Source organism: Ursus maritimus, unplaced genomic scaffold, assembly GCF_017311325.1.
Source record: "Ursus maritimus isolate PB19 unplaced genomic scaffold, ASM1731132v1 scaffold_6, whole genome shotgun sequence".
NCBI classification, from domain to species: Eukaryota; Metazoa; Chordata; class Mammalia; order Carnivora; family Ursidae; genus Ursus; species Ursus maritimus.
Window position 1 is genome coordinate 47,769,726 of NW_024426774.1, and position 26,814 is coordinate 47,796,539.

General features: G+C 46.9%; 1 protein-coding gene across 4 annotated transcripts; it reads right to left on the reverse strand.

The window, feature by feature from the left end:
• ACTG2 (actin gamma 2, smooth muscle) lies at positions 1-25,521 on the reverse strand. Of its 4 annotated transcripts, none has more exons than XM_008700004.2 (9): positions 24,981-25,521; positions 14,262-14,423; positions 13,282-13,410; positions 7,856-7,966; positions 7,523-7,607; positions 5,857-6,018; positions 4,898-5,089; positions 2,551-2,732; positions 1-219 (listed from the first exon to the last, which is right to left on the reverse strand). In XM_008700004.2, exons 2-9 carry the CDS (start codon positions 14,385-14,387, stop codon positions 76-78), a joined length of 1,131 nt encoding a protein of 376 aa, XP_008698226.1. In that variant the 5' UTR covers positions 14,388-14,423; positions 24,981-25,521; the 3' UTR covers positions 1-75. The 4 variants fall into 4 exon arrangements, with proteins under 4 accessions (XP_008698226.1, XP_008698227.1, XP_040479250.1 ...); XM_008700005.2 differs by lacking the exon at positions 24,981-25,521 and adding an exon at positions 23,169-23,276; XM_040623316.1 differs by lacking the exon at positions 24,981-25,521 and adding an exon at positions 21,043-21,155.
• Positions 25,522-26,814: the final 1,293 nt, after the last annotated feature.

A 26,814-nucleotide genomic window follows, 5' to 3' on the forward strand; every position in this document is an offset into this window, starting at 1 on the left:
GGCTTGCAGGTTTTAATGTTTCATGATTGGTAACAGAGCAGTCTCCAGGGGATCCCCAGAGAATCTGTTCTGACTTTAGAAGCACTTCCTGTGGACAATGGAGGGCCCTGCCTCATCATACTCAGGCTTGCTGATCCACATCTGCTGAAAGGTGGAGAGAGAAGCCAGGATGGAGCCTCCAATCCAGACCGAGTACTTCCGCTCTGGGGGAGCAATAATCTGCAAAGAATGAATGTGGTGAATCATGATTAGTGCCCAAGGGAATAGGGAGGTGGTCCAGGAGGTCATTTTATCACAGTGCCTGGCTGCCCCAGAGAAGGACGGCCTCCACGGGCAGAACCAAACGGGGTAGACCTTGTGGTAGACGAGACTGTTGCTCAAATCTTTATTCCCGCCCTCGTCCTCCCCCCATGGGAAGGATGCGCTATTTCACCCTGTGACTCTGGGCCGGGCCCTGTATTTGCTTTGACCGATGGGACGTTAGCAGACATGACACAAACAGGAGCCCGAAATGTGCCTCAGGCACGCAGCTGTGCCTCTGCGCTCTTGATGAGAAGGGCTTCCCTTGAGAAGCTGCTGGCCTTCAGCCTGGACCCCGTCGTGAGAGCCACAGACCTGACCTGAGCTGCGAGAGCGACAGAGCTGCCGGCCCTGCCCGACTTCGACCAGCTGACTCCCAGCTGACCTGCAGATGCGCGCACCGTAAATGCCGATGGTTACGTCCCTGAGATCTCACAGTTGCTCATTCCTTAGCAGTGCTGACCAAACCTCTGTAGGGAAAGGGCTGCAAGCACTCAGACCCTGTCTTGAGCTTCATCTGTCAGTAGCCACTGGTATCTGACAAGTTCTCAAGTTCATAGACGCACGGTGCATCCTTGCCACCGGGAGTCCTGAGCTTAGCCTCTAGAAGTTGGTTGCCTGTCAAACAACTTTGAACTCCACCCACAAGTGGATCCAGAGGGACAGCTACTAAAGGGTCTAAGAAGTCAGGGCCAGAATAAACCGGACCCCGAACTGATTGCTTTTGTCTCCTTAGACCCTCTCTCCATCTTTCCTACATGTGGAGATCATGGAATTGCAGAAGAAGAAGGATCTTGAGAAGTTATCTTATTATTCAGTCAGACAAAGGCACTCGGTCACTCTGGACTGATACCTCAAGGCCCAGCACAGCCGTGTTATTGCTGTGCGGCTCTGGTTGTAAGAAGAGTCTGGGCCGTCCTGGGCTGCGGTCCTCTGTCTCAGTGCCACCCCACCCCACCCCCTTCTTCTGTATCCTCAACACTTGTCCCATCTCCCCAGTTGCTCTACACAAATCCTGCTGTCCCGTTTGGTTGGGCTGTTCGTACCTGCATACACACCCTGGGGCTTGGTCTGTCTCCCCCGCCTCAAGCGCCCTTCCCCCTCTTGTCTGATTTACGCTGCCTCTCAGTGATCATGTCTACCGATTAGCTTCTAAACCTGAAGGCTGCCATGTGCTGTGAAACTCAGGGCAGTGGCTCCTAAATCGGGATATGCATCAAAACGCTGGTGTTTATTTATCACTGTGGGTGCTGGGGGCACCCCAGACCCGGCGAGCCAGAGTCTAGGGGTGAGGCAAGGTGTGGTATCCTGACACTTGGTCCTGGTGAAAAGCCCCTGCCTCGGGCCTGGCGCGAGGCCCCCGTGTGGCAGGTCTCAGTAAGCATGGCTGCTCCAGTGGCTCCCGGTGAGAAGGGCCCGCAGGCTCCCACCTGTTTTCCGGTAACCTGCTCTGCTCGCCCATGCTGAGCACCATCTGCCAGGCAGGGGGAAGCCCTGGGGCAGCCTTCCTTTGTGAAAAAGTTTCTTAGAATACACTCCCTCAGATGTAGCCAACTCCCAGAGACCAACTTTATTGTGAGACTTTGTAACTTTCAACCTATTTGTTATCTCTGCTCAATTCCCAACTCCTTTTCTAAACCTGCTAGCAGCAAAGTTCCTAGAAGCCCTCAACAGCTCTGTATGGTTGCTTGGGGCCCAGAGGCTGGGGAGAAGCAGAAGACAAGTGGGCCGCCATTCTCTCGAGGCCTGCGAGGTGAGCTGCCTTGGTGAGCCGCTGCGTGGGGAGGACAACAGATCACAGGCTGTCCAGGAATCAAGTGATGTCCCTGTGAGTTTGAACCAGCAGCCTGCCCCATGCCAAACTTTCTCTCTGGAACTTTCATCCTCCTCTGGGGTAACACCCACATCCCTTTTAAAGTCTAAAGATGCTGTAATATTGCTTCTTTCTTTTCTTCCTATTTCCCTCCTCCTGATTGCACCCTCGACTCCCTCGATATTCTCTTCATCCCCAATTCTTTCACCCCCTTATAGGATGTTATATGATCACATTTGAGATCCCATGATAAACATGTCTCCAGTTCATCAGTGCCCGAGGAACATAATCCCCCGGGATGAAATCTGTCCCGGCCCAGGACACCGTGAGCCCAGGAGACCACCAATCTATGGGCCCGGCAGACTGACTGGGAGCACGTCCCAAGTAGGAGGTCTTCGTCCAAAGAACAGGATGGAGGGAACTGGAGCAGGACTCACCTTGATTTTCATGGTGCTGGGGGCCAGGGCTGTGATCTCCTTCTGCATCCTGTCAGCAATGCCGGGGTACATGGTGGTACCCCCCGAGAGGACATTGTTGGCATATAAGTCCTTGCGGATGTCGATGTCACACTTCATGATGGAATTGTAGGTGGTTTCATGAATCCCAGCAGACTCCATGCCTAGCACAGGTCATAGTGTCAATTAACACCCGTCAGTTCGTAAACACCCACACCTCCAGCTCCTCAAGTGATCCTCTGTTGTTGCAGCTACCTTCCTTCAGCCCTTAATCACCTCCCAAACGGATGACAGGACCAGACCTCTAACTGGCCTTTGGTTCCTCCTGTTCTGATGATCTTTCACATTGATCAGCTGAGGTATATTTCTAAGGGAACACTTTCACTGAGTCATCTTTTTTCAAGCTTTATAGAGTTATAATTCACATATAATAGTCACCCTTTCAAAGTCCAGTAGTTTTTAGTAGATCATGGATTGTGCAACACTGCCCAAATATAATTTTAGCACATTTGTAACTCCCCAAAAAGAAACTCTGTACCCATGAGCAGACACTGCGAAGTTCCCCTTCACCCCTTCCCCAGCCCTAGGTGACCACTAATTTATTTTCTGTCTCTATAGTTTGGCCTGTTCTGGACATTTCAGATCAATGGAATCCTACGATATGTAGCCTTTTGTGTCTGGTGCCTTTCACTTAATGGTATGTTAATGTTCACACTTCACCTAATGTTTTCAAGGTCCATCCATGTCACAGCGTGTGTCGGTGCTTTAATCTCTTTTATTATCAAAAAATATTCCGTTGCCTGGATATACCCATCACGTCATCTTTGACAGCCCCCCCTTATCTACAGGTTACATCTAGCTATGTTAGCCTGGCAACAGAGCCTTCCACAGTGAAAGTCCTGCAGGCCAAACCAGCTCATGCCTTCCTTCCTGGCCTCCCCCACCTCTAGTCTTTTCTCCATGTGACATAATTTCACACTGAGGTTAGAAGAATCTTCCTAAACTACAAACCTGACCTTGCTACACTGCTGCCTAAAAACTTTCAGGGATCTCATTGCTGATGAGATTAACCCTACACTCTTGGTGCGGCCCAGCAACTCTCCCCAGTTTCCCCTGTGTGCAAACACACACACACACACACACACACACACACACACACACACACTTCTCTCATTGTGTCCCAAGTAGAACATGACCTTTCTCACCTCCATGTCTTTACATGTACCCTTCCATCTGCCTTGTATGCCATTCTCCATCCTGCACTCCTTCCGTTCCCAGATACCATCAAATGATACTCATTCTTCAAGACTCTGTTCAAACGTTTGCCTTCCCTAAGAAGACTTTACTGATTTATTATAGGTTTATATCACTTTGTTCAGCTGCTATGTAATACTACACTATTAACATTTGCTTACAGACCCAACTCTTCCTACACACTCCTCAAGAAAGTAGTTGTCCTTGTACTAAATAGTCTCTTATTTAATCCTTGTTGCAACCCTATCTAGTTGGCACTAATCATTATTTCCACTTTATAGATGAGAAAACTGAGTTTTAAAGAAGGTAACATGTCCAAGGTGATTGCTCTAAAGGGGCAGAGTCATGGGGCGCCTGGGTGGCACAGCGGTTAAGTGTCTGCCTTCGGCTCAGGGCGTGATCCCGGCGTTACGGGAATGAGCCCCACATCAGGCTCCTCCGCTATGAGCCTGCTTCTAGTCCTCTCCCACTCCCCCTGCTTGTGTTCCCTCTCTCGCTGGCGGTCTCTATCTCTGTCGAATAAATAAATAAATAAAATCTTTAAAAAAATAAATAAATAAATAAAGGGGCAGAGTCAGGACCTGAGACCAGGTCTGACCCCAAACCCATCCTTCTCACTCCTGTGGGTTTTGGCCTCAGTGACCTAAATGTTGAGCGATCCAAGAAGTGTTTTGTGTATTAACCTTATTCTTAGTTTTATGTTATATTCCCTATTCTGCTTTTCTTTTATTCTGATTTCCCTATCCTTTTATTTAAAATTAGATTTTATCGGGGTGCCTGGCTGGCTTAGTCGGTAGAGCATGTGACAGTTGATCTTGGGGTTGTGAGTTCGAGCCCCATGTTGGATGTAGAGATTACTTAAATAAATAAAATCTTAAAAATAAATAAATAAAAATTAGATTTTATCCGGTTGTATTGTTGATGTGTTTTTGGCCCTTCCTGGAAAAATATGGGCTATGTATAAACTATAAACAAAGTGTGGGTGACTCCTGGTGTTTCTCCCTCCATCCCTTCCCCACTCCTCCACCTCACCTCCTCCCCTCCCAATTAGCAGGGACAGTGGGCAGCACCTCACCAATGAAAGAAGGCTGGAAGAGGGTCTCGGGGCAGCGGAAGCGCTCGTTGCCAATGGTGATGACCTGCCCATCCGGCAGCTCATAACTCTTCTCCAGGGAGGAAGAGGACGCTGCTGTGGCCATCTCATTCTCAAAGTCCAGGGCCACATAGCACAGTTTCTCCTTGATGTCTCGCACAATTTCTCGCTCGGCTAGAAAGAGTAGAAATGACAGGAAATAGATACTCTGTTCTGTTAGTTTGTCCTATTTTGATCTCCATGAAAACCTCTTCTTCTACTTTGGATTCATTTTTAGGACAAATGTTAATTTTTCTTTCCTCTTCCTAAAGTGCAGGTTCAAAATCTTGATTCCCAGGCAAAACTTGACATGGCTTTTCTCCTTGCTGTCTTTACTCTTCCCTGACAAAGCTACGGGCCTCCCTGAGGGCCTTACAGGACACATTTCCAGTACAGATGTAGGAGGATTTGTTGTGATCTTACAAAATCTAGGAAAGCCCCTGCCTAAAATCCCCTCTAGCCTGGGGTGGGCACTGAGGCATGACAACTTCTCCTTCGAAATTCAGGCCTTATTTATTCCATGTGTCCTCAGAACCATAAATGCCGTTATGTAACAAAATGCATCATCAGATTTTTACTACCATTTAACCCTGTAAAAACCAGCTCAGATCCTGGTGCAGACATAGAGACCGCAGGTCCCTGGGGAAGGCGGGAATGCTGTGCAAGTGCACTCAAGGAGGCCTTGTCCCATCCCGGGAGCATCTTAGTCGGGAATCTTCCTCTATAAATAAGGCCGCCTTGACTATCTGGTCTTGTCCAAAGTCCCAGCCCCAGCCTAGAATCCTCCCCGTCTATCTCAAGAGAGTTTGAGGACAGGGGGCCACAGACTTCGTCAGAGAATGTCTGGTCCTAGATCAGATTTGGTTTGAGCTCAAGTCAGAATCAGGAAAGGGGCTGGATACCTGTGGTCACAAAGGAGTAGCCTCTCTCTGTGAGGATCTTCATGAGGTAGTCAGTGAGGTCACGGCCAGCCAGGTCAAGGCGCATGATGGCATGGGGCAGTGCGTAGCCCTCATAGATGGGGACGTTGTGGGTGACGCCGTCCCCTGAATCCAGCACGATGCCTATGGGGAGAGGGGATAGGACCTATGAAAACTTCTTGTCTTTTATCTTTCTGGGGCCAGTTGCCAAATGGTCTTCAACTACCATATTTTTCTCTAGCAGCTGAAAAAATTCACCCACCATAACGATCATCAATAATAATTTTTGTGTACATCATTTATTCTTCCAAATGAGGCTGTAGCCTTCTGGAAGGCAAGTAAAACATCTTCCCTTCTTGTATTCCTTCAAACACTTTCACAGGACTGCATATTTGTCAATGTGCATCTCAACTGCCCATTCTTTAAGGGAGATGGATAATTTGCACATCCTTCTGGCATTATACTAACACATACGTACATGCATGGAGAATGTTAGATCTGGAAGGGACTACAAAAACCAGCCAATTTGAAAAAAAAATTAACATTCTCTACTGATGAAACTTAATAAACCATGGAGGGAAATGAGCTTTTCAACATGATAACAAATCTCTCTCAATCCAACAGTCATATCATAATTGATGGAGAAACAGTGTAATATTATTATTGCATTATTATTTACTATTGTCCTAGATGTTCTAGCCAATGCAATATGACAGAAAATAGAAATAAGAGGTATTAACAAAAGGAAACAGAATTGTCATTGTTTGTAGATGATGAGGCTGGATACCTCGAAGACCCTAGACAATCAACTGAGACATGATTAGTACTAATACGATGGTTTAGAAAGGGCCAGATGCAAAATAAATATCCAGGGACCAGTTGCTTATACTTGTACAAGGATGCTGATCACCACAGCATATTTTATAATAAAAAATAAAAATTGGAGACAACCATAAAGTCCAGCAGTAGAGAAATGTTAAAACAAGTAAGTTACAGAGCCATCATACATTCCCCATCACTGTCCTTGTCATCAGCAGGGACATTATCTTTCGTGTTTGCCTCCCCCCCCCCCCACTAGACTGTTCGCTCCCTGGTGGCAGGGCTGTCTTGTCTGTCGGTGTGTGCCCATGGCCTGGTGCAGTCTTTGGCACATGGTAGGGAGTAATGGAAAAACATCTGATGAATGAATAAATGAATGAACAAATAAGGACTACTTGAATGAATGAATGTTAAACTATGTTCACAGAAGCTGTCAAGTCCCCATTACAAACTGCTTTATCTTGAAGTTCCCTCTGTTTCCCTGAGGACCTTTCTATACCAAGGGCACATACACAGCCACCAACACAGGTTCGTAAGCAGAAACATTCCAGGATTGTTGGAAAGTGTGTGTAAGCTCGGGGACTGACTGCTGTGAGGAAAATGGCCCCTGCTGGATGTACTAGGCCTGCTTTGTTCATATAAATTCTTGCCAGCTCGCTGGGTAGACCTGAATGCATTCCACACGGGCTCCCCTTCTGTAACCCCTATGCAGGATTTTCCCTGGATTTTGGCTGTCCCTTTGATTCTCCTGAGCAGAAACCACTGCAGGAATCCCCCTTTCCCTTCTGCCCCCTAAAGTCAGGAAGGGATCAGATTATAGGCTGCTCACCTGTTGTTCGGCCAGAAGCATAGAGAGAGAGCACAGCTTGAATGGCAACATACATGGCAGGGACATTGAAGGTCTCAAACATGATCTGAAAGGACAATGCAGATAAAGGATGATCTGGCAGAAATCATAGCACCTCTTGGCTCACAAGATGGTTTGTAAGCTTATTAAGGGAAAGGGCTGTGCCTTTTTACCCCACTCCCACCTTCCACAGTGCCTGGCATAGACTACGCACATAGCGTGTCCGCAAACATTTTTGTTGTACTGATTCGTGAAAGGGAGAAGGGATCCATGCTGTATTCTTGTGCTCACGTTTAAGACTTTCTGGCCTCTTACCTGGGTCATCTTCTCCCTGTTGGCCTTGGGATTTAGGGGGGCCTCTGTCAGAAGGGTGGGGTGTTCCTCAGGTGCTACCCGCAGCTCATTGTAGAAGGAGTGGTGCCAGATCTGGTTGAGACAAAAGTCAAATGAGCCAAGGAGAGTCCCAGAAAATTCCAGTTGGCATGCTTATGATGGGGGAGTATGACACAATGTCCATAGCACCAGCTGGGTTCTGGAGAGGAGTCCTGGGAAGTTCTGCTTGACCTTTAGAGATCATGTTCCTTTTCAACAGGGCCCCAGACAGGACTCAGACCTGGGGCCTATATACTTAACATATTGATTATTTCCCTTTGAACTTCCCCCATCTTTTCTCTTCTTCCGTCTCTCCCCACTTTCTGCCCTGGGGGTCAGGCCAATTGCTTCCCTTAGTATTCCTTGCTTCCTGGCTTCTGGCTACGTTTGGCTGATGGAAGACACCAGCAAGAGGCTGGAGGGTGGGAATAGGGAGAGAGGTCAGGGTGTTTCTCCAAGCAATGGCGTGGCCCTCTGTGAGCCCCGCTCCTGTCCGTCCCCTCTTCCAGCTCTAGTGTCCGGCCCCTCTTCCAGCTCTAGCGATGCTGCCCCACCCCCATCCTTCAGGCTTCTGGATGTCAGACTGTTCCGCTGTTCCTAGTACTTGGGTGCCTTGACATCCCATAACCCTGCTCACACCTCTCCAAGCAGTCCTTTCTTAATTTCAGAACACCTGCTGAGTGTATACTATGTCCTGCTGGGACCCTGACGGGGAAGGTTGAACTGTCGCTGTTCATTACTGACCAGGCTGGGCCTTACAGCAGGGTTTCCCAACCTCAGCACTTTGACATTTTCAGTTGGATAATTCCTCGACGTGGGGGGCTGACCTGTGCGTTCTAGGATGTTTGGCGTTCCTGGCCTCCACCCACTAGACGCCAGGAGCACCTCTCCAGCAACGACAAGCAAAAATGTCTCCAGACGTTGCCAAACACCCCCCGGGAGGCAAAATCGCTCCTGTTGAGAATCACTGCTTTAGAGGAAGTAATTTCTTCCCACTGTGGCCAGTGATCCAAGACGACCCAACAGGAGTTTATTTCAGAGGGATTCAGCAAAGTGGCAGGGACCTAGGGCTCTGATTGCCTCAGAGGTGGGGCAGAGAATCATCTGTTTCCATTGTACCCATATATTTGGGGGCTCCTGGCTTTGGGCTAGGATAGTGCTAACTGTGGTGGGGGCAGATATGAATCAGATTCGGCCCCTTCATCTTGGTTTCAAAGTCTGGAGGGGAGAAAAACACCCAAGAAGAAAACATACAAAGACACATCCACATTTTGAGTAAAAGAAGAGGCAGTTCATTATGTGGGGGACTTGAGTGGGCCCTGCAGGCAGAGGAAGGTGTCCGGCAGCTGCGAAGGGCATCGGAGGCAGAGAAAATGGCGCCAGCAGAGGCCCTGTCTGTGAAAGCTTCACAGCAGACGGGAATGGCAATTAGTCTTCATTGGGTGATGTCAGTATTTCTTCATATGTGGGCGCCAGATGCTTTGTACCAGAATCACCTGGGGTGACGGTCATCGGTGCAGGCTATACCCAGACCCACGAGTCAGAATCTTGGACGTTGGGCCCAAACACCTGCACTTCATTCATTTCACTTTTAGAACTTTTATAAAGTACCTTAAAAATTAAAGATATTGATAATTTTAAAATTAGAAAAATATTTTAAAGAGGAGTAAAAATCTCCCACATTTCTATCACCTAGTAATAAATAGTTGACATTTTCACTTTTTCTTCTTACTAATCTTTCACCTTTAAGTATTCTCAAATATATTTCTATCACCATTTATTATTTCATATGCTTGTATTTATTTATTATGCTATTTTTATACTTTTACATTCATTGTTTCCTCCCACTTTTCAGTTAATGTAACATAAATAATTTCCTTTTCCAGGGTGCCTGGGTGGCTCAGTGGGTTAAGTGTCTGCCTTCGGCTCAGGTCATGATCCCAGGGTCCTGGGATCTAGTCCTGGGCTCCCTGCTCAGTGGGGAGTCTGCTTCTCTCTCTTCCTCTCCCCCTCACCCCTGCTCGTGCTCTCTCACTAGCTCTCTCAAATAAATAAAATCTTTAAAAAATTTTCCTTTTCCATAGTAAATATTTATGTTTAATAAATTGAACATTTATTTTTAATGCCTACACAACATTTCATCATATACCATCATGTATTTAATCATATTACTATTCATAGTATCTTCGATTTTTTTAATAGATAATCCTGTCATAGTTATCTTTGTGCATGTTATATTTTCTTTTTTCTATTCAGGACGTTTCCAAAGAAAAGAATTTTTAAAGTGGAATTACTAGGCTAAAGAGCATGGCGATTGGAAGACTTCCTGATTTCCATTATCGACAAAGAGGTTAAATTACTCTTTACTCCAGAATAAGAAAGCCCGTTTTACCTGTACCTGCATTCAGGGCTCTCACTCTTAATATACAAAATAATTTGATAGGGAAACATTGTTTTACTTTGAAAATTTACGTTTCTTGCAAATGAGCTTAAGTTTTTTCAGATTTGCAACTTCTTATAATTTCTGTTTGGCAAATTATCTGATCATATCCTTTGTTTATTTGTCTGGTGAAGACTTTGCATTTTTTTTTTTTTTAAAGATTTTATTTATTTGACAGAGAGAAACAGCCAGCGAGAGACGGAACACAAGCAGGGGGAGTGGGAGAGGAAGAAGCAGGCTCACAGCAGAAGAGCCTGATGTGGGGCTCGATCCCAGATCGCCGGGATCACGCCCTGAGCCGAAGGCAGACGCCTAACCACTGTGCCACCCAGGCGCCCCTGCATTTTTAATGATCAATTTACACTAGCTGTTTACGTTAACCTTCATTGCACCTGCGAATTTTTTTGCAATTTGTTTTTTGTCTTTTAAATTTGGATATTTTTTCCAAATACTAGAAGTTATGATTTTTAAGAAATCACATTTGTCATCTTTTCCTCTAAGACTTCTTTCACCAGAAATTTGATGAATGCTCATGCTTACTATATTGCATTTTTTTTACCATTTGAATTTTTATATTTAACTTTTATATTCAATCGATATGAGTTTGGTGAAATAGTATGAGGTAAAGGCAATGAAGACTCCCCAACCCTAAAATAACTCATCAGTTGTCCTGGAATAATTCACTGAATAATCCTTTTCTCCCTTTGGTGTTCAAAGTTTATCATGTATTTCCTCTTTACTTTTGTGCTGGTGCCAAACTGTTTTAATTTTTATAACTATACTATATTTTAATATGTGGGTACGGCAAGTCTCCTTTCATAGTTTTTCTCACTCGTTTTGCTCTCATAAATTTTGCCTTATTTATTTCTCCAGACATGCCTTATGATTATTTTGCAGAATTAAAAATTGTGATTTTTTAAAATTCAAACTCATAGAAGCAGAAAATAGGATGGTATTTACCAAGATCTGGGGGAAGGGGAGATAGGGAGATATTGGTCGAGGGGTACAAAGTCTCAGTTACGCAGGATGAATATATTCTGGCGATTTAATGTATAGCATGGTGTATTTGAAATTTGCTAAGAGGGCAAATCTTAAGTGTTCTCAGTACAAGAAAAAAGTAACTATGTGAGGTGATAGGTACATTAATGAGCTTGAATGTTGTGACTCTTACACATATAAATGTATATCAAGTCATTAGGTCAAACCTTAGATACATAAAATTTTAAAAACTGTGAGGTATTTTTACTGGAATGGCAATGAGCCTATAAATTAATTTGGGAAGATTTGACAGCTTTCATCTATTGTGCTTTTCTTTAAAGCACGTAGTATACATAACTATATACATGTATATTTTTTAGAGAGAGTATACATAAATATATATATGGGGAGAGAGAGACATTGGAGCCCCAGGTGGGGCTCGATCTCATGACCCTGAGATCCTGACCTGAGATCCTGACCTGAGTAGAGATCAAGAGTGAGAGGCTTAACCACCCGAGCCACCCAGGTGCTGCGGGCACATAATATATTTTTAGGAATTTCTTTAAAGAATTCACACATGCGGCACCTGGGTGGCCCAGTCCAGGTGTCTGCCTTCAGCTCTAGTCATGATCTCAGGGTCCTGGTATAGAGCCCCACGTCTGGCTCTCTGTATGCTGGTGGGGTGGGTGGTCTGCTTCTCCCTTTAACCCTCCCCCAGCTCATGCTCTCTCTCTAATAAATAAATAAAATATATTTTAAAAAATAAAGAGGTCACACATTGTTACTACTTTGCTAAAATATATACTAAAATATTTTGTCTATTATGTTTTTGAATTAGATACTGTTAGAGCCATACGAATAATATATGCTATTTATTGAGCATGTAGTATGTTGCGTGCCTTGGAATTATACTGGGTACCTAATTCAATTTCCAAAGCAACCTGATGGAAAAGTATTTTTATCTGCACAAATGAGGAAACTGAGGCTCAGAAGGAAGGACTCACTCCCAGATCTCCCTGCCACTGTCTCCGGGGTCTGTGCTCTTAGCCACTCCATAGTGTGAAACGAAAGCTATGGTGGTGTGTCTATTTATCTCACACCCGGAGTGACTGAATCTGGGATTTAGAGAAAAGCAGGGTGCATTACAGATTTCACAGCAACATTCTTTTTTTCTGGTCTCAGTCTGTTCGATAAGCACTCTATTACACTTCAAAAGGCACTCCTTGCAGAAACAAGGATTCTCAGACAAATGTCAGCAGAATTTATCAAAAGAATATTAGAAGGGCTCTATAAGCATTTCACACACATGATTTTGTTGATCACAAACTACTATTTAAAAAATGCCCCCCACCTCTGTATTTTCTTGCACGCGCGCGTGCACACACACCCACACCCCCCCCCCCACAAGATTCCAGAAACCCCTAGAGAGTCCTACTTGGAATTTTCATTAGAGAATCAGCATAAGAAGCTGGCATCAGTGCACCTACCTGAGGTCACGACAGGGCAAATGAAAGGGAGAGAAGCCGTTCGCGCCTGCAGAGGCGGCGGTGGCATCGAGCCCTTCGCTGGCAGGAGCTGCCTGAGAGGATGAAGCTGGGCATTGGGTGGGACAGGCCCTCTGATGCCAGGCAGGGAGTTAGGGACCTACTGTCAGTTAATGAGGAGCTACTGAAGATTCCCAAGGAGGCGAGTGACATGATCTGTTTTCAGAAAGACAAGCTTTGTGGCAGTATAGAGAATTCACTGGATGGTGAGGCAGGAGACAAAAAAATCAGGAAGCCATTGCAACCGTCCAGTGAGAGCTGTTGGCCCCACGGAGAGTAGCCACGCAGATGGACAGGAAAGAAAGAAGGACATGAGAAACATTTTGGAGGCAGCTGGCAGGGCAGAGGCCCGGGGAAGATGAGGGTCATGAGGATGCGTTATTCTACTACAGGGGTTCCGCTGATACCTTCTCCATGTCGTCCCAGTTGGTGATGATGCCGTGCTCAATGGGGTACTTGAGAGTTAGGATCCCTCGCTTGCTCTGAGCCTCATCCCCGACGTAGCTGTCTTTCTGGCCCATTCCCACCATGACACCCTGCAATGCAAAAGACAAGGAAGGAGAAGTGAGTTGGCTGATGGCTCCACTAGGGGGATCCAGGAATTGGAGGGTCTCTGAAGAAGGATACAGATAGGACAGATATCCATCTTCCCCGAAGACAGGACACAGAGACAAGGGTGAGGCAGACACCCATGACTGTGGGGGCAGCGGGGAGAGATGGTGGGGACTTTCCTGTGGGCTCGGCTCTCTTTTCTCTCCGACATCATTTTCTGAGGGAGCAGGGCCTTTCATACACTTCTTCCCTTACTTCACACACACAGCACTCGTGCTTGTCCTCCTCAAATACCCTCTGCTTGCATTTTTATGTCTCCCAATCTTGGCTCTTGTTCTCCAGCCCATATGCAGAGATCCTCATCCTCAGGTATCCCTTTCTACAAAGCCTCTCCTTCCCCGGTCCTCCCACTCAGATTTAATCTCTCCCTCCTTTGCGCTCCCCCGGTGAAGTCTTTTGTCACTATCCTAGCCCATGATCTCAAGTTAGCTCACAGAGTATACATTTCTTAAATGCAAGGGTCTTGTTTACTTGCATGTATTTTTTAAAAAGTTTCTTCCAACCTAGCAATCCCACAGACTTAAGCCAGACATACTACCATCCCTGCATGCCTGGAGCGTGTGGGGTTTGGTCCTGGATGTTGCTGTTTCAAAGGTCTTGCTGTTAATCAGAAGACAGTCTCGCACCTCCAACACACACACACTCATACAACTCACACGCACACAAATACATGCACACACACACACACTCACACACACACAGAGCTCAGTCCAGTGTCCACTATGCGGCACTTTCTCCTAGTGGCTGAAAGCCTCGGGTCCAGATGAGCACATACCTGGTGGCGAGGGCGGCCCACGATAGAGGGGAAGACAGCCCGAGGGGCATCATCTCCTGCGAAGCCAGCCTTGCACAGGCCAGAGCCATTGTCACACACGAGCGCGGTGGTCTCCTCTTCACACATGGTGAGTGTGGCCAAGTGAACCAGGGGCTGGAGCACCTTGGGAGCAGGGGGAGGAGAGAAGTAGTCAGCCACTTGTCAAAATCATGTTGGAGACAGGATTCTTGGTTTGGGAGCTGGAGTTCACCTCCAGCCAGGACCCAGTTCCACGAGGAACAGGCATGGACCGGGATTCCCGCTCCCTGGCAGGTGAATTTCTTCCCTCTACCCTGTTGTCATGGGCTGAATTGTGTTCCCCACACTCTGCTCCCCAAATTCGTATTTTGACGTCTTAACCCCCAGTATGTCAGAGTGTGACTGTATTTGGTGATAGGGTCTTTAGAGAGGTAATTAAGGTAAAATGAAGTCATTCATCTAACATGACTGGTGTTCAATATGACTAATCTAATAGGATGGATATCTTTATAGGATCAGGAAATTAGGACACAGACACGGACAGAGGGAGACCATGTGAAAACACAGCAAGAGGGCAGCCGTCTTCAGGCCAAGGAGAGGCCTCAGAGGAAAGCAACCCTGCTAACACCTTGAACTTGAACTTCTAACCTCCAGAACTGTGAAAAAATAAATGTGTGTTGTTTAAGGCACCCATTCTATGGTCCTTTGTTATGGCAGTCCTAGCAAACGAATCTACCTGTCTCTTAAGGGCCTGAAATGGCTATGAAGCTTGAATCCAACAGAGAGAATCTCTAAAGATATGAGATTTAGGAAAGGAGTTGAAAAAATCTGCAATATATGTAACGAAGGATTATTTACAATATAAGTGAACACTTACAAATCAATAAGAAAGAAGTAAACAAGCTCAAAAGAAAAACAAGGGGTATGAACAGCTAATTGACAGAAAAGGAAACAGAAATACCCCACAACTCTATGACAAGATGATTAGCCTCACTAGTCATCAGGGAAGTACAAGTGAAATAAGACCATTTTCACCCACCGTAGTGTTAAGATTCAATAGGTGTTGGCAAAGGTGAGAGAAACTGGCACTCTGACTCCAAAAACACACAAACTTACACTTTGGAACTATTCAAAGGTCCAAATTATGGGATTCTGCACTTAAGTCAAAAGAAGAGCCAGGCCGATCCATAGGGATTAAGGTGGACAGGTTTCTAAACCCCTCTACTGAGTGAGCAAAACAAGTTGCAGAGTAGAATGCATAACAGAAAACAATTTGTGTGAGTTCTTTTTATTTTTTTTTAAAGATTGTATTTATTTTATTTATTTGTCAGAGAGAGAGAGAGCACAAGCTGCGGGTGGGGAGCGACAGATAGAGGGAGAGGCAGGCTCCCCATTGAGCAGGGAACTCGACCCTGGGATCCTGACCTGAGCCGAAGGCAGACACTTAACCCACTGAGCCACCCAGACACCTCTACGTTGAGTTCTTTTTAAAGCACGAAATAATATTGTGTATTTTTCCTCATTTTCTTTTTGTGGACACAAACTCATAGCAAAAAGTTCTGAAAAAGAAAGTCTCCGACTGATCACCCTGATTACCTCTGGAGGAGGCAGGGGCCTGGGAGGGGAGGTGCTGGGTTATGACTGTGAGGTTTTTCATATTTTTCCAAGGACACTGTATTCATATATAGTTTACAATAAAAATCAACATTATATGTCATTAAGGGATAAATGATGCAGAAGTTACAGGGGAAATGTTCAATCTTAAGGGTAGAAGCACCTTGGGGAGAGGAGAGAGGATTCTGGGAAGCACCGCCCCTGCCTCTCCCCACGGAGAAAACAGAAGCCTCCTAGCCTGGGGAGCACCCCCGGGGGAGGGTAGGGGGTGGGAAAGGTGCTGGCTGAGGGCTCAGGGAGGCCAACTTTCAGCAATCTAGAGAAAGAAGGTGGGGGCTGCTGAGGAGGAAGGCATGTGGAAGCTTCCTTCAGAATATTAGACCACAGGTGGGAAGGAGACAAGTACTACAGAGACCTATGACCCTGGCCCCTCCATGGCCTCACGTTGAAGGTGGACAAAGCGAAGAGGAGACAGAGCCACAGGCTTGTGAATACGAGGTCAGAAAAGCTAAGTTGAGGCTGAGCAGAAGCTTCGTAACACAACTTTAAGGCTAAAAGGGAGCGCTCCCTGTTATGTTCAAAGCAGATTGTACACTAGGGAAGAGGCCGCTGTGATTCCTGAATCCAGCTCTGCCTCTGTCCCTGTTGATGCCCCATGGCCATGGATCAAGTCCCAGCTCTCTGACTCCGGCCACAGGGCCCCCCAGGGTCTGGCCCAGCCTGTGTCTCCAGGCTCATCTTCCCTCTTGCCCCCTCTTGGCCTTCTCACTCTGCCTATGTGGACTTTCCTTTCCATTCTCTGAACTGTGTCCTCTTCTCTGCCTGCTGAACCTTTAGACGCAGGATCTGGAGCACCCTCCCCCCACCTGCTTGCCGCTCTAACTCCTATCACCCGCCCTGCCTCTGCACGGACACTGCATTTTCATGAGGCCCCTCTGGCCCACTGGTCTGTCAGCGGCCGCTCTTCTTTGCCCCACAGCACCCGGACTTGGACAAGCAATGTTCAACTCTGCATATCCCGGCTCGTTTGCGGCTCTGCAAAGGCTGGAGCTAGGTCTGTCCTGTTTCCCAGTGATGGGGAACACAATGTTTGGCACAGCGGGCTCTTAAATCGTTGTCATCAAAATGAATGAGTGAATTAATCAATGGATGTGGAGGAGAAGGACTTGCAGAAAAACAGAAACGGAACAAACATTGGTAAGGGGAAATCAAGGTCTGCGATGAGGTGGACATTGAAGGAGAGCACCTTTACCTAGCTGCTTAAAACAATATTGTTGCCGGTCGGAGCAGTTTCTGGACGGCAGAGAAGATCCCTAACTTCCTACCATGTCAGAAGGGTGGAAGATGAAGGGACGTCAGAAGACTGAAGATGGGCAAAGTTTGTTCCAATGTTCAAAAAGGGAAAGAAGGCAGATTTCTAAAACCTCAGATACTCTTGATATGCAAGTTAGGCAAGTTTCCAGGAGGCCCTGTTAAAGAAAGCATCATTAAAGAAGCAGTGGTTTCTATAATCAGTAAGGGTTCACCAAGAACAAATGTTGGCAGAGTGACAGCCTTCCCTTTTCTTCCCAGCACCGCTGCGGGCTGGGAGTGCAGGAGAAGGTGGGAGACATTGAGCTTAACTTGGTCATGGCAGCGGACAAGGTCTCCTGTGGTACCCCTACTGACAAAGCCATGTGCGCCGAACAGTCAGTGAGGCAGATTTACAGCTGCCTGAGTTACTGCCACTGAAAGGTGTTAATTAATGGGTCAACATCAACCTGGAGGACATGCCTCAGGGCTCCACTCTTGGTCCTTTGTCACACATTTTTATAAATACTTTGGATGAGAATGTGAAGCACAGGCCCATGGAATTTCCAGAGCTGGAAGAGAGTGTAATACTAAATAGGCCGTGTGAAGAAGCAAAACCCAAGCTCTCAAGAAACAGACACAATGAACCGAATCAAATAATAGTAAATTGAATAGGGTAAATACGAGGTTCTGCACGTGAGTCTACATGAGGAAACCGAGATAGCTCTCGCTCAGCCTCTGTGAGCAGAACCTGGGGTCTTGTGGATGGTTAGCAGTACTCTGCTGACCAGGATAAAAGCTAACCCCACCTCTGGCTGGAATACTGTGTCCGGTGCTTGGGGACACCCTTGCTGGCGGAGGTGTGGGGAGGTGGGTTAGCATTCCTGGCTGACGAGTGTCAAACCGTACTATTCTTCAGAAGTGGAACTTGAAAAAACTTATCAAAAGTCTTAAAAATGTGCATATCTTTTGACTGCACAAAGGCACTTCCAGGATCCTATTGATCCTTGGGAAACATTCCTGGGTGAGTGCAGAGATTTGGCTAAGAGCTGGTTTATCACAGCCTAAAATAACCAAAATTAGAAACAATCTCATGTCAAAAGAAGTTGTTGCATAATAAACTGGTTTGTAAACTAACTGCCAGAAACCCTCATACAATGGAGAGAGCAGAATATTTAATGCAATGGCAAAGGTGCAAGGTGCATTGCTAGGTGAAACACAGAATATTCCATGTTTCCATTTTTGGTAAAAAACGATTTTTAATTTTGAAAAATGTGGGGCTCTTCACATAGATTATTTAATCCTCATACACACACACACACACACACACACACACACACACACACACACACAAAACGCCAGGGGAAGATATTTTTATTTCTATTTTGCAGATTTGGAAACCCAGTCTCAGAAAAGTGGAAGAACTTGGCCCAAGGTCTCTTCACCAGGAAGAGGCAGGGCCGGCATCAACCAGGACAGGTTCCAAAGCCTGAAGCTTACACCTTCCTCACCACCTTAGTGAAGCGGTCCTAACTTCTCCATGTTTGGTGTTTTTGCTTCTGCCTCTCTGTCTCTCTAGAGCTGTTGGCAGCAAAAGCCCTAAACAAAAGGGTCTGTGTTCATTTCTCTCTCTGAGCCTCTGCACCCCTCCTATGCCAGGACTAAGTCTGTGTTTTATGTGTATAGTCTATGATTTATGTTTATAGCCCCCGAACCTAACTTGGTGTTTAGCACACAGTAGGTGCTCAATAAATGCTGTGTGACAATCCCACCACCTGAGTGGCCCCCTCCCAGACCTGGTCTGCTCTGCCCCTGGGATCCTTGTGTCCGCACAGTCCAGTCTCATGACAGCTCGCTCACACGGACCTGATTTAGAATCACACGGGGACAGTTTCCTTTCTCTTCACAAGCTGCTCAGCAAACAGTTCCGCTTCCCTGTTCTAGCAGGTGGTCCTCCGTGAGGGGAAAACACCCTCAAATGCTAGAAAGTGGCCAAGAGGCAAAGCTGCACCTCCGTGACTGTCTCCCTCGAGGGTCTCCTCAGCATCTCTCTCTGATGTGATTTACAGTTCAAGCCTGCCTGGCTTTTCAATGAACCCTTTTGTCTCCCCCTGAGTTCCCCACACACAGAAAGAGAGTGTCGAACTTTGTTTCCCAAGCAGAGCAGCGGCTGAGACAAACCACAAAGCAACTTAAAGCTGTCAAGTCAACAATGCCGTTCTGCAGCACTTTAGGTGGATTTAAATCTGCTTTTTTGAAGTCAGGACCAAATGAGAAGTGACACAGGTGAAGGCAGGGGTGGGGCTGCTGGCCTGGAGTGGGGCCTCCATGGGGCCCCACGCTGCCTGGGAAGAAGGCCTTACCGTGGAGCCAGGATCTCCTGGAATGTCTCTGCCACAGGAGAAATTCTAGACCTTCCTCAGCTGCTTGGGGGTAATCTGTGGCTAGGCTCGAGCGTGTCGGCTGAACCAGAGCCAAAGTCACTGTGGTTTCCTGGGGTCACAACCACTTTCTGCTCTGAGAAAGTCAATCAAATTGTTCTGGCTCTTTCCGCACGTACTACATCTGGTCTTCACTGAGGACTTCACAGAGTTACAAACACAGCTCCACCCCCACCCCTCTAGGTGGCCAAAACCCAAAGACATAATGAGTGCAAAGAAATTGTTCACTCGCTCATCTCCCTGGCCTCCCTCAGGCAAATATGAGGGCAGAGATGTTACTCCCCCAATCTGTCACTCTGACGGAGATAAGATTTGACTTCAGAGTTCCCTCCAGCTCCCCTTTCTTTGCCCGTCTCTTCTCTCAGGGCACCCCCTTCCCATGGCCCAGTTCCCTGTCTCCCCCTCTGGACTTCAGTTTCCTATATCCTGGGATGATGGAGCAAATGAAATAATGGAAATGAAACGGAAATACTCTAGAAATTGTAAATCGGGGCTGGCAAACTAACACTGGTTTTTGTGTGCCCCACCAGCTAAGAATGATTTTGATATTTTTTCTTTCTTAATTTTTTATTATTTTTTTAAATAATCTCTATCCCCAATATGGGGCTTGAACTCACGACCCCAAGATCGAGAGTTGTGTGCTCCACTGACTGAGCCAGTCAGGTGCCCCTTGACATTTTTCAATGGTTGCAAAAAAAAAAAAAAAGCCAAAGAATAATATTCTGTGGCCCAAGAAAACTACATGAAATTCAAATTTCAATGCCTATAAATAAAGTTTAATTGGAACACAGTCAAACCTTCATGTACATACCGTCTAGCCCTATGATGGCAGCCCTGTGTAGTTGCCACAGAAACCTTTAGACTTGCAGAGCCTAAAATATTTACTATCTGGCCCTCCTCAGAAAAAGTTTGCCAACCCCTCCTGTAAAGGACTGCAAAAATAATGGTCCTTAGGATCTCTCTCACCCTTCTCCATCAGAACTTGCTCGCAGGATGAAGTCTGTCATATTGGAAGGAGCTGAACCATCCACTTCACAATCAATGATTATTGAAGGGATGATTGAATTTATGCCAGTTTCCAAAGACATTTTCATCTCAGTGCAAAGTTTAAGCCCTAAAAGGAAGGCCTCTCAGATGGTGAGACTTCAACAATAGCTGGAGAAATATTTCGGAGGGCTTCAAATGACATTAAGCAGCCGCCTATAATAATCCGCATACACACTGATATTCACGCAATTAGAGAGCTTCGCATAGAGAAAATAATTTAACGAAAAACACTCCTGCGGTAGAAAATTCTAGCAGCATCTCTAATCAACTTTATCTTATCTTGACTTGGTGGATGTACAATTAATTAAATTAAAAATGACTTCTGTTTAGTAGTATTTCTGATCCTCAGGAATCTGGGCCTGCTCTTTTACCTGGGCCTCTCACTCGCTCTCCCGGCTCCGCTCCAGTCCAGGCCCCATCTCCTGAGCTCCGACCCTCAGAACCAGCTGCCTGCGGGGCATCTGCACCCCAGACCCCGCGTCATCTCACTCCACTTCCGGTATTTCGTCCCTCCACACCAGCCTCCACCTGGAATCGAGCTTCAGAGAATCGCACCGCCCACCCTAGAGGCCACGCCCAACACCCGACTCCTCCCACCTCTCTCCCAACCAATCCTCAGGCTCTCTTATTTCTACCTCGGCGCCACCGCAGGGCCATAGCTCAGAACCCCAGCGCACTGCGGTAGCGCTCTCACCGGGCTCCAGGCCACTCTCCTCGTAGCTGCCTGGGCAGTCCCTTCCAAGGCGGATCTCTGGGAGTCACCTTTCTGTGGTCACCCATTGCCTAATCCTTTAGTGTATGAAGTCCTCGTAATCCGGCCCTGCCTGCCCCTCTGACCTTAGCTCTCCCTGCTTCCTACCTTGAAATCTAAATTCAGTGGAATCGAGAGACTTAAACAGTGCAAAGACCATGCTTCCCTGACACCGAGACTAGTCCTACTTCAGGACCCGGCTCAGGTACCGGTTCCTCCAGGAAGCGTTCCCTGATAACTTCTAAGCTGGAGGGCTCCTCCTGGGCTTTTTCTATTTGTTTGTTCATCTTTCCCAGTGATTGCAGAAGCCCCTCCGCTATCCCTGAGGAGCAGGAACAGTGCCTGGCACATAGAAGCACTCAATAACTGTTGGTGGGACGAGCAAAGGGAAGGAGGAAAGAACTCTAGTCTCAAGGTCATGATGTCAAACTGCCCATTTGGTGTCCCAGACCTGTCCCAGACCTGTCCACTGCTCATTGCAATTTCTTCCGTACCCATGCATTTCCTCCAGAGGAAGCTCCGTCTCTTTTCTGCCCTAAGGGCTAACCTCAAAATCTAAACTTGTTCAAATAGTAAAAGCAAGTGCTTAGAGCCTCCCTGTGCAAAGGGTGGTCCCAGACCTGCAGCCTCAGCATTACCTGGGAACTTATTAGCAATGTAAATTATCCAGCCCCACTCCGGCCTACTGAATCAGAATCTGGGGTGGGGAGTAGGACAATCTACGTTTTAACAAGTCCTCCAGGTGATTCTTAGTTTGAGCACTCAGGGCTGGGCCCTGACAGTGTTGAGCTGAGCACCCTGTAAATGTATTATCTCATTTAATCCCCATAACAGCACTGCTGAGTAGATGTTATTACTAGTACTCCCATTTTACAAGTGAGAAAACTGAGGTCACTCAGTAACTCTGGCAGCTGGGCAGTCTGCCTCCAAGGCCTCCACCACAGCACCAAGCTGCCTCAGCCATGAACAGATGTTAGCAGACCCTGGAAACAGCCCCTTGGTCTCATTTCCCTCTTAATTGTGTGTGTGTGTGTGTGTGTGTGTGTGTTGGCCTGTGAGCCTTTTGGGCAGCACTTAACTTCTCTAGGCTTCAGTGTCTTCAGAATGAATTAGATGGCTCTCAAATTCGTTCATTTGTTCCTGCCAGTTCAAAAAACTGCTTGATGCCACAGGACACTTGCCCTGCCCCCAGTCCTGAATTTCCACATCCCCCAATGACCCTGGAGCCTTCAGGGATTGAGAAAATTCTCCATTCATCTCAGCCAAGCATGGAGCAGAGGACAGTGAGACCCACAAGGGGACAGAAGAAAATACACTCCTATTCCCAACATAGACATGTCACAGACACTGGGACCATTGTTGGCTTTGATTCAAAAACCCCGCAAAGAAGCTGTTTTCCCCGAAAAGTATCTGCCCCCTATAACAGCCTCTCAGACATTCGGAGTCATGACAAAGGACCTGAGCGTCTTGATCTGCACCGGCCCAGGTGAGCTGGGTGAGTAGAGACCACAGGTGTTATATCCCGCCTGCCACCTGATCAAAGGGCTGTCCAGGAGGCCCCGTGGCCAGAAATGCCTTTTCCTGGAAGGCAGCAGCATGCTTGGAGGCACCGCTGCCCACCGAGTGCCTTCGCGTGTGATCTGGGCCAGCGTCACGGAAGCCAGGCCAATCTGGAGGCGCCTCCCGCACCCAGGGGGCCAGGCAGCCTCAGAAAGGAAGGGCTGGCAGAAGCTGTGTAGTACTCACCGAGTGTACGAGAGGTCCTTCTCCCAGTGACTGAGGGCTGCTGTGTCTTTGGCATAAATACCAGAGCAATATAAAACCCCAGAGGCGGATCTTCTTTAAACAGAGTCCCTAAAAAGGCCAGCTGACGGTGTGTTAACAATATTACCATATAAGGTGGTTTTTTCAATAAATCGGCCTGGGGGGGTGGGGAAGGGGGCTGGGTAGAGTGAATTATCATTTGAAAAATGTATGCAAAGGACTCCAGTGGCAACAGCCCTGGTGCTGGCGGATTTGTTCCTTTTTTGCTGCACTTGCATCAACAAAACTCACACCAGGCCTTATAAGCTGCCCAGAGTGAGGCCAGATGCAGCTCTGCTCCTGGAGACAGAACCATACCAAGAATGGCAGTGGGCCTCCTCCCTCCACACCTCCCTCCTCAGGCCCTGCTGCCTACAGCCCCCCCACCCTAGGGTCGGTCTGGGACAACTACGCTGTGCCCCAAAGTGGGTGCAGTTGTGCCTTGTCTGGTACCAGCCCAGGACAGCTAAAAGCTGAAGGGAAATGCCATCCATAGCTGGGAAAGAAGTCCCATGTGCCCTACTCACCCGCTGCCCCTCAGAAAAGCTTCTAAATGCTGGGCCAAGTCAACCTGGACACCTTAAGCCACCTCTGGAACTTCACTGTCCCCTACCATTTTCCTTTCCTTACTGGATTCCCTCTGCCAGTTCCTAAATTTGGGGAATTACAGACCAAGGGAGCTGCCTTAACACACCTAACAAGACCCACAAGCTTGTAGAATGTTCCACAGTCCTGTGGTTCTTGCTCTTCTCTTCATAATTCGTCTACTCTCTCTGGGCAGCTGTTTCATTTCCCACACTATCAACCACCAGCTCTGTGGCAAGCACTCTCAGCTCATTCCCACAGTCCTTACACCTGATGCCTGATCCAGATTGAAATTACCAAGGGCCTTTTGGACATCCCCACCCTGATGACCCTCCAAACCTGAACCCTTGTTTCCTCCCCTCAACACTACTGTGCCTCCTGGGTTCCCTACCTCAGAGTTTTTCCTTTGCTCCTTCAGGCTAGAAACCCCAAGTCAGTCTAGACCCCTCCCTCTCCCTCATGCTCTGCAACCAGCTGGGCTCCCTTCCTGGTGGCCCTACCCTCCCAGATGCCCCTCAGCTCTGCAGCTTCCCTTCCGCCCCAGCTAGCCCACTCTGCTTCAGGCTCTGGTACTGACACAGCTTCCTAAGTGGCCTTCCTGACTCTCCCCCATCTTCAAACCCAGCGATTCCCAAGTGTGGTCCCCCGCCTGACCGGAAGGCAGCACCAGCATGACCTGGTGACCTGTTAGGAATGAACATTCTCATGCTCCACCTCAGATGGGTGGAATCAGAAACTCCAGGGGTGCCCAGGATACCTGTCCTTCACCGGAAGAAGCATGCATCGAATACCTGCATAAGTTGTCCTGGGAACCCCCCACCCCCACCGCTGACTCAGCCCAAGACTAAGGAGCTTGGGGGGCGGGCAGCAGGTAAGCAGGGCATGTGGGATTTCTTTTCCAGGTATGAATGGCATTTCCCTTCAGCCTTTAGCTGTCCAGACAGGCACAACTGCACCCACTCTGGGGACACCGCATGGGAGTTCTACATGGTTTTGTGTCCTGGCACAATGGCCTGGGGCAGGTCTGTCTTCCTCGGGAACTGAGGATTAACAGAAATGTGAATAAGGAGTGACAGAAACCAGAGGATAGGTTAGGGAAGGCTTTACATGAGGATTTGGGATTGTCCCCTGTGGGGAAGGGACACTGTAGCCATCGTGAGGTGTACTTACCTTTCGACAATTGACCTGAGTGCTTAATATGTAGTCTAAACTCCAGGCTTAATGGGAAGCTTCTCTGAGCCTTTTACGTCCCCTGGAAAGCCCTCAGGAGAAGGTGGGGCATGCCAGGCAGCGGATAAGGTGGGAGCTGTCCAGCAGGGACAGAGTGCTGTCAGTCCTCACTGGCCAAGGCAGCTAAGAGCTGGTGCCCAGGTCATGAGTTCCTTCTCTGAGTCTCCCTCCACGGATGGGGACAGGGTGCCAGTTTCTCTTGCCCTGATCAGGAATCTAAAGCAGGCATCGTTTCCCTTCACAGTGTCAGGGTCGGCTGCGTTTCCTTCTGAGCATTCAGCCCTGAGGCCAGAACGTTCACACCTTGTTGGCAGTCAGCTGATAAACGATCAAGAGCCTGTAATCAAAGGGGTTTGGTCCTGATTCAGGGTCCAAGGAGCCCAGAGATCAGGAAGGAAAGCCATGTGAATAAACTGAAGCTCTTAGGAAATTCGTAGGGAAGTGCAGTCTGCCTTGACTTTGACGGGGGAGGGGGGCAGGAGGCTAAACCAAGTACTAGAGATACTCAATTTTTTATACTATGAGGAAACCCACCCTTAAGATTTGCCACCCCCACCCTCACCCCCTGGTTTCAAAAATCAATTAAAAAAAAAACCCTCAAGAGTACAAAAATGTGTATTTTAGAAAGCAAACATCTCCTGCAATCTCACATAGACCTGAATCAGAGATGGCTATTGTTAACAGTATGATGTGTACTTTCCAATGTTTCTACCATTTTTATATTACTTTATAAAAATGGAATTATAACATATGTTTTTACAACTGTTCTGGAACATGCCATATTCTCTTAATAATATTCTTGGATGTCTTTCCAAATCAGTTCATATAATTTTTAAAACCCTAGCATAGTTTTTCATAGTTGGGCTACATTATAAATTATTTAAACTATATCCTATTGATGGACTCTTAGGTCATTTCCAATTTTTTACTTATGTGAACATTGCTGCAATTAATAAAACTATATATGTGCTTTTGTGTGCATGTGTGAGTGTATCTATATGATAATTTTCTTAAAGCAGCATTGTTTGATCAAGCAAGAACATTTGAAACATTGATGGAAACTACCAAATTGTCTTCTGAAAAGGTTATACAAGTTTACACTCCTGCCAATAGGGTATGAGACCACATCCTTCTTCACACACTTCAGACACTGAGGAGCAATGATTTTTTTCAATGATTTTTTTGTCCATTACAGACTAATTTTTCCCCGATTATAAAAGTAATACACATAATGGTTAAAAAAAAAAAAAGGAAAATTAGAAACAGGTGTTTGCATCTTGAGTTGTTTGCTTCAGTGGGCAGTTGCCCAACTAAGCCTCTCTGGCTCTCTTTGTGCCCAAAAGAACGATGTGGCATTTAGCCGTCTTTTAATTTTTTCCTAATTCAAAAGGAGAAATTTAGCACCTTCTTGTTTCTTTTTTTTTTTTAAGTAGGCTCCATGCCCAATGTGGGGCTTGAACTCATAACCCAGAGATCAGGAGTCATATGCTCTATGGACTGAGCCAGCCAGGTACCCAGTACCTTCTTGTTTTAAAATTAAAATTCAGGGGTGCCTGTGGGGCTCAGTCAGTTAAGCATCTGACTCTTGATCTCAGCTCAGGTCTTGATCTCAAGGTCATGAGTTCAAGCCCTGTGTTGGCCTCCACACTGGGCGTGGAGCCTACTTAGAAAAAAAAAATAACAGAATTTAATTAAAATGCAAAATTATTTGGTAAATAATGAGATTGAACACATTTGGCATTTATTAACTTCTTCTTCTTCTTTTTTTTTTTTT

Coding starts and splice junctions, on each gene's coding strand:
- ACTG2 (XM_008700004.2), bottom strand. CDS start 14,387: ATGTGTGAAGAGGAGACCACCGCGCTCGTGTGTGACAATGGCTCTGGC. Junction 13,411..14,261: donor TGGGCCGCCCTCGCCACCAG/GTATGTGCTCAT, acceptor TTTGCATTGCAG/GGTGTCATGGTGGGAATGGG. Junction 2,733..4,897: donor CTTCCAGCCTTCTTTCATTG/GTGAGGTGCTGC, acceptor GACCTGTGCTAG/GCATGGAGTCTGCTGGGATT.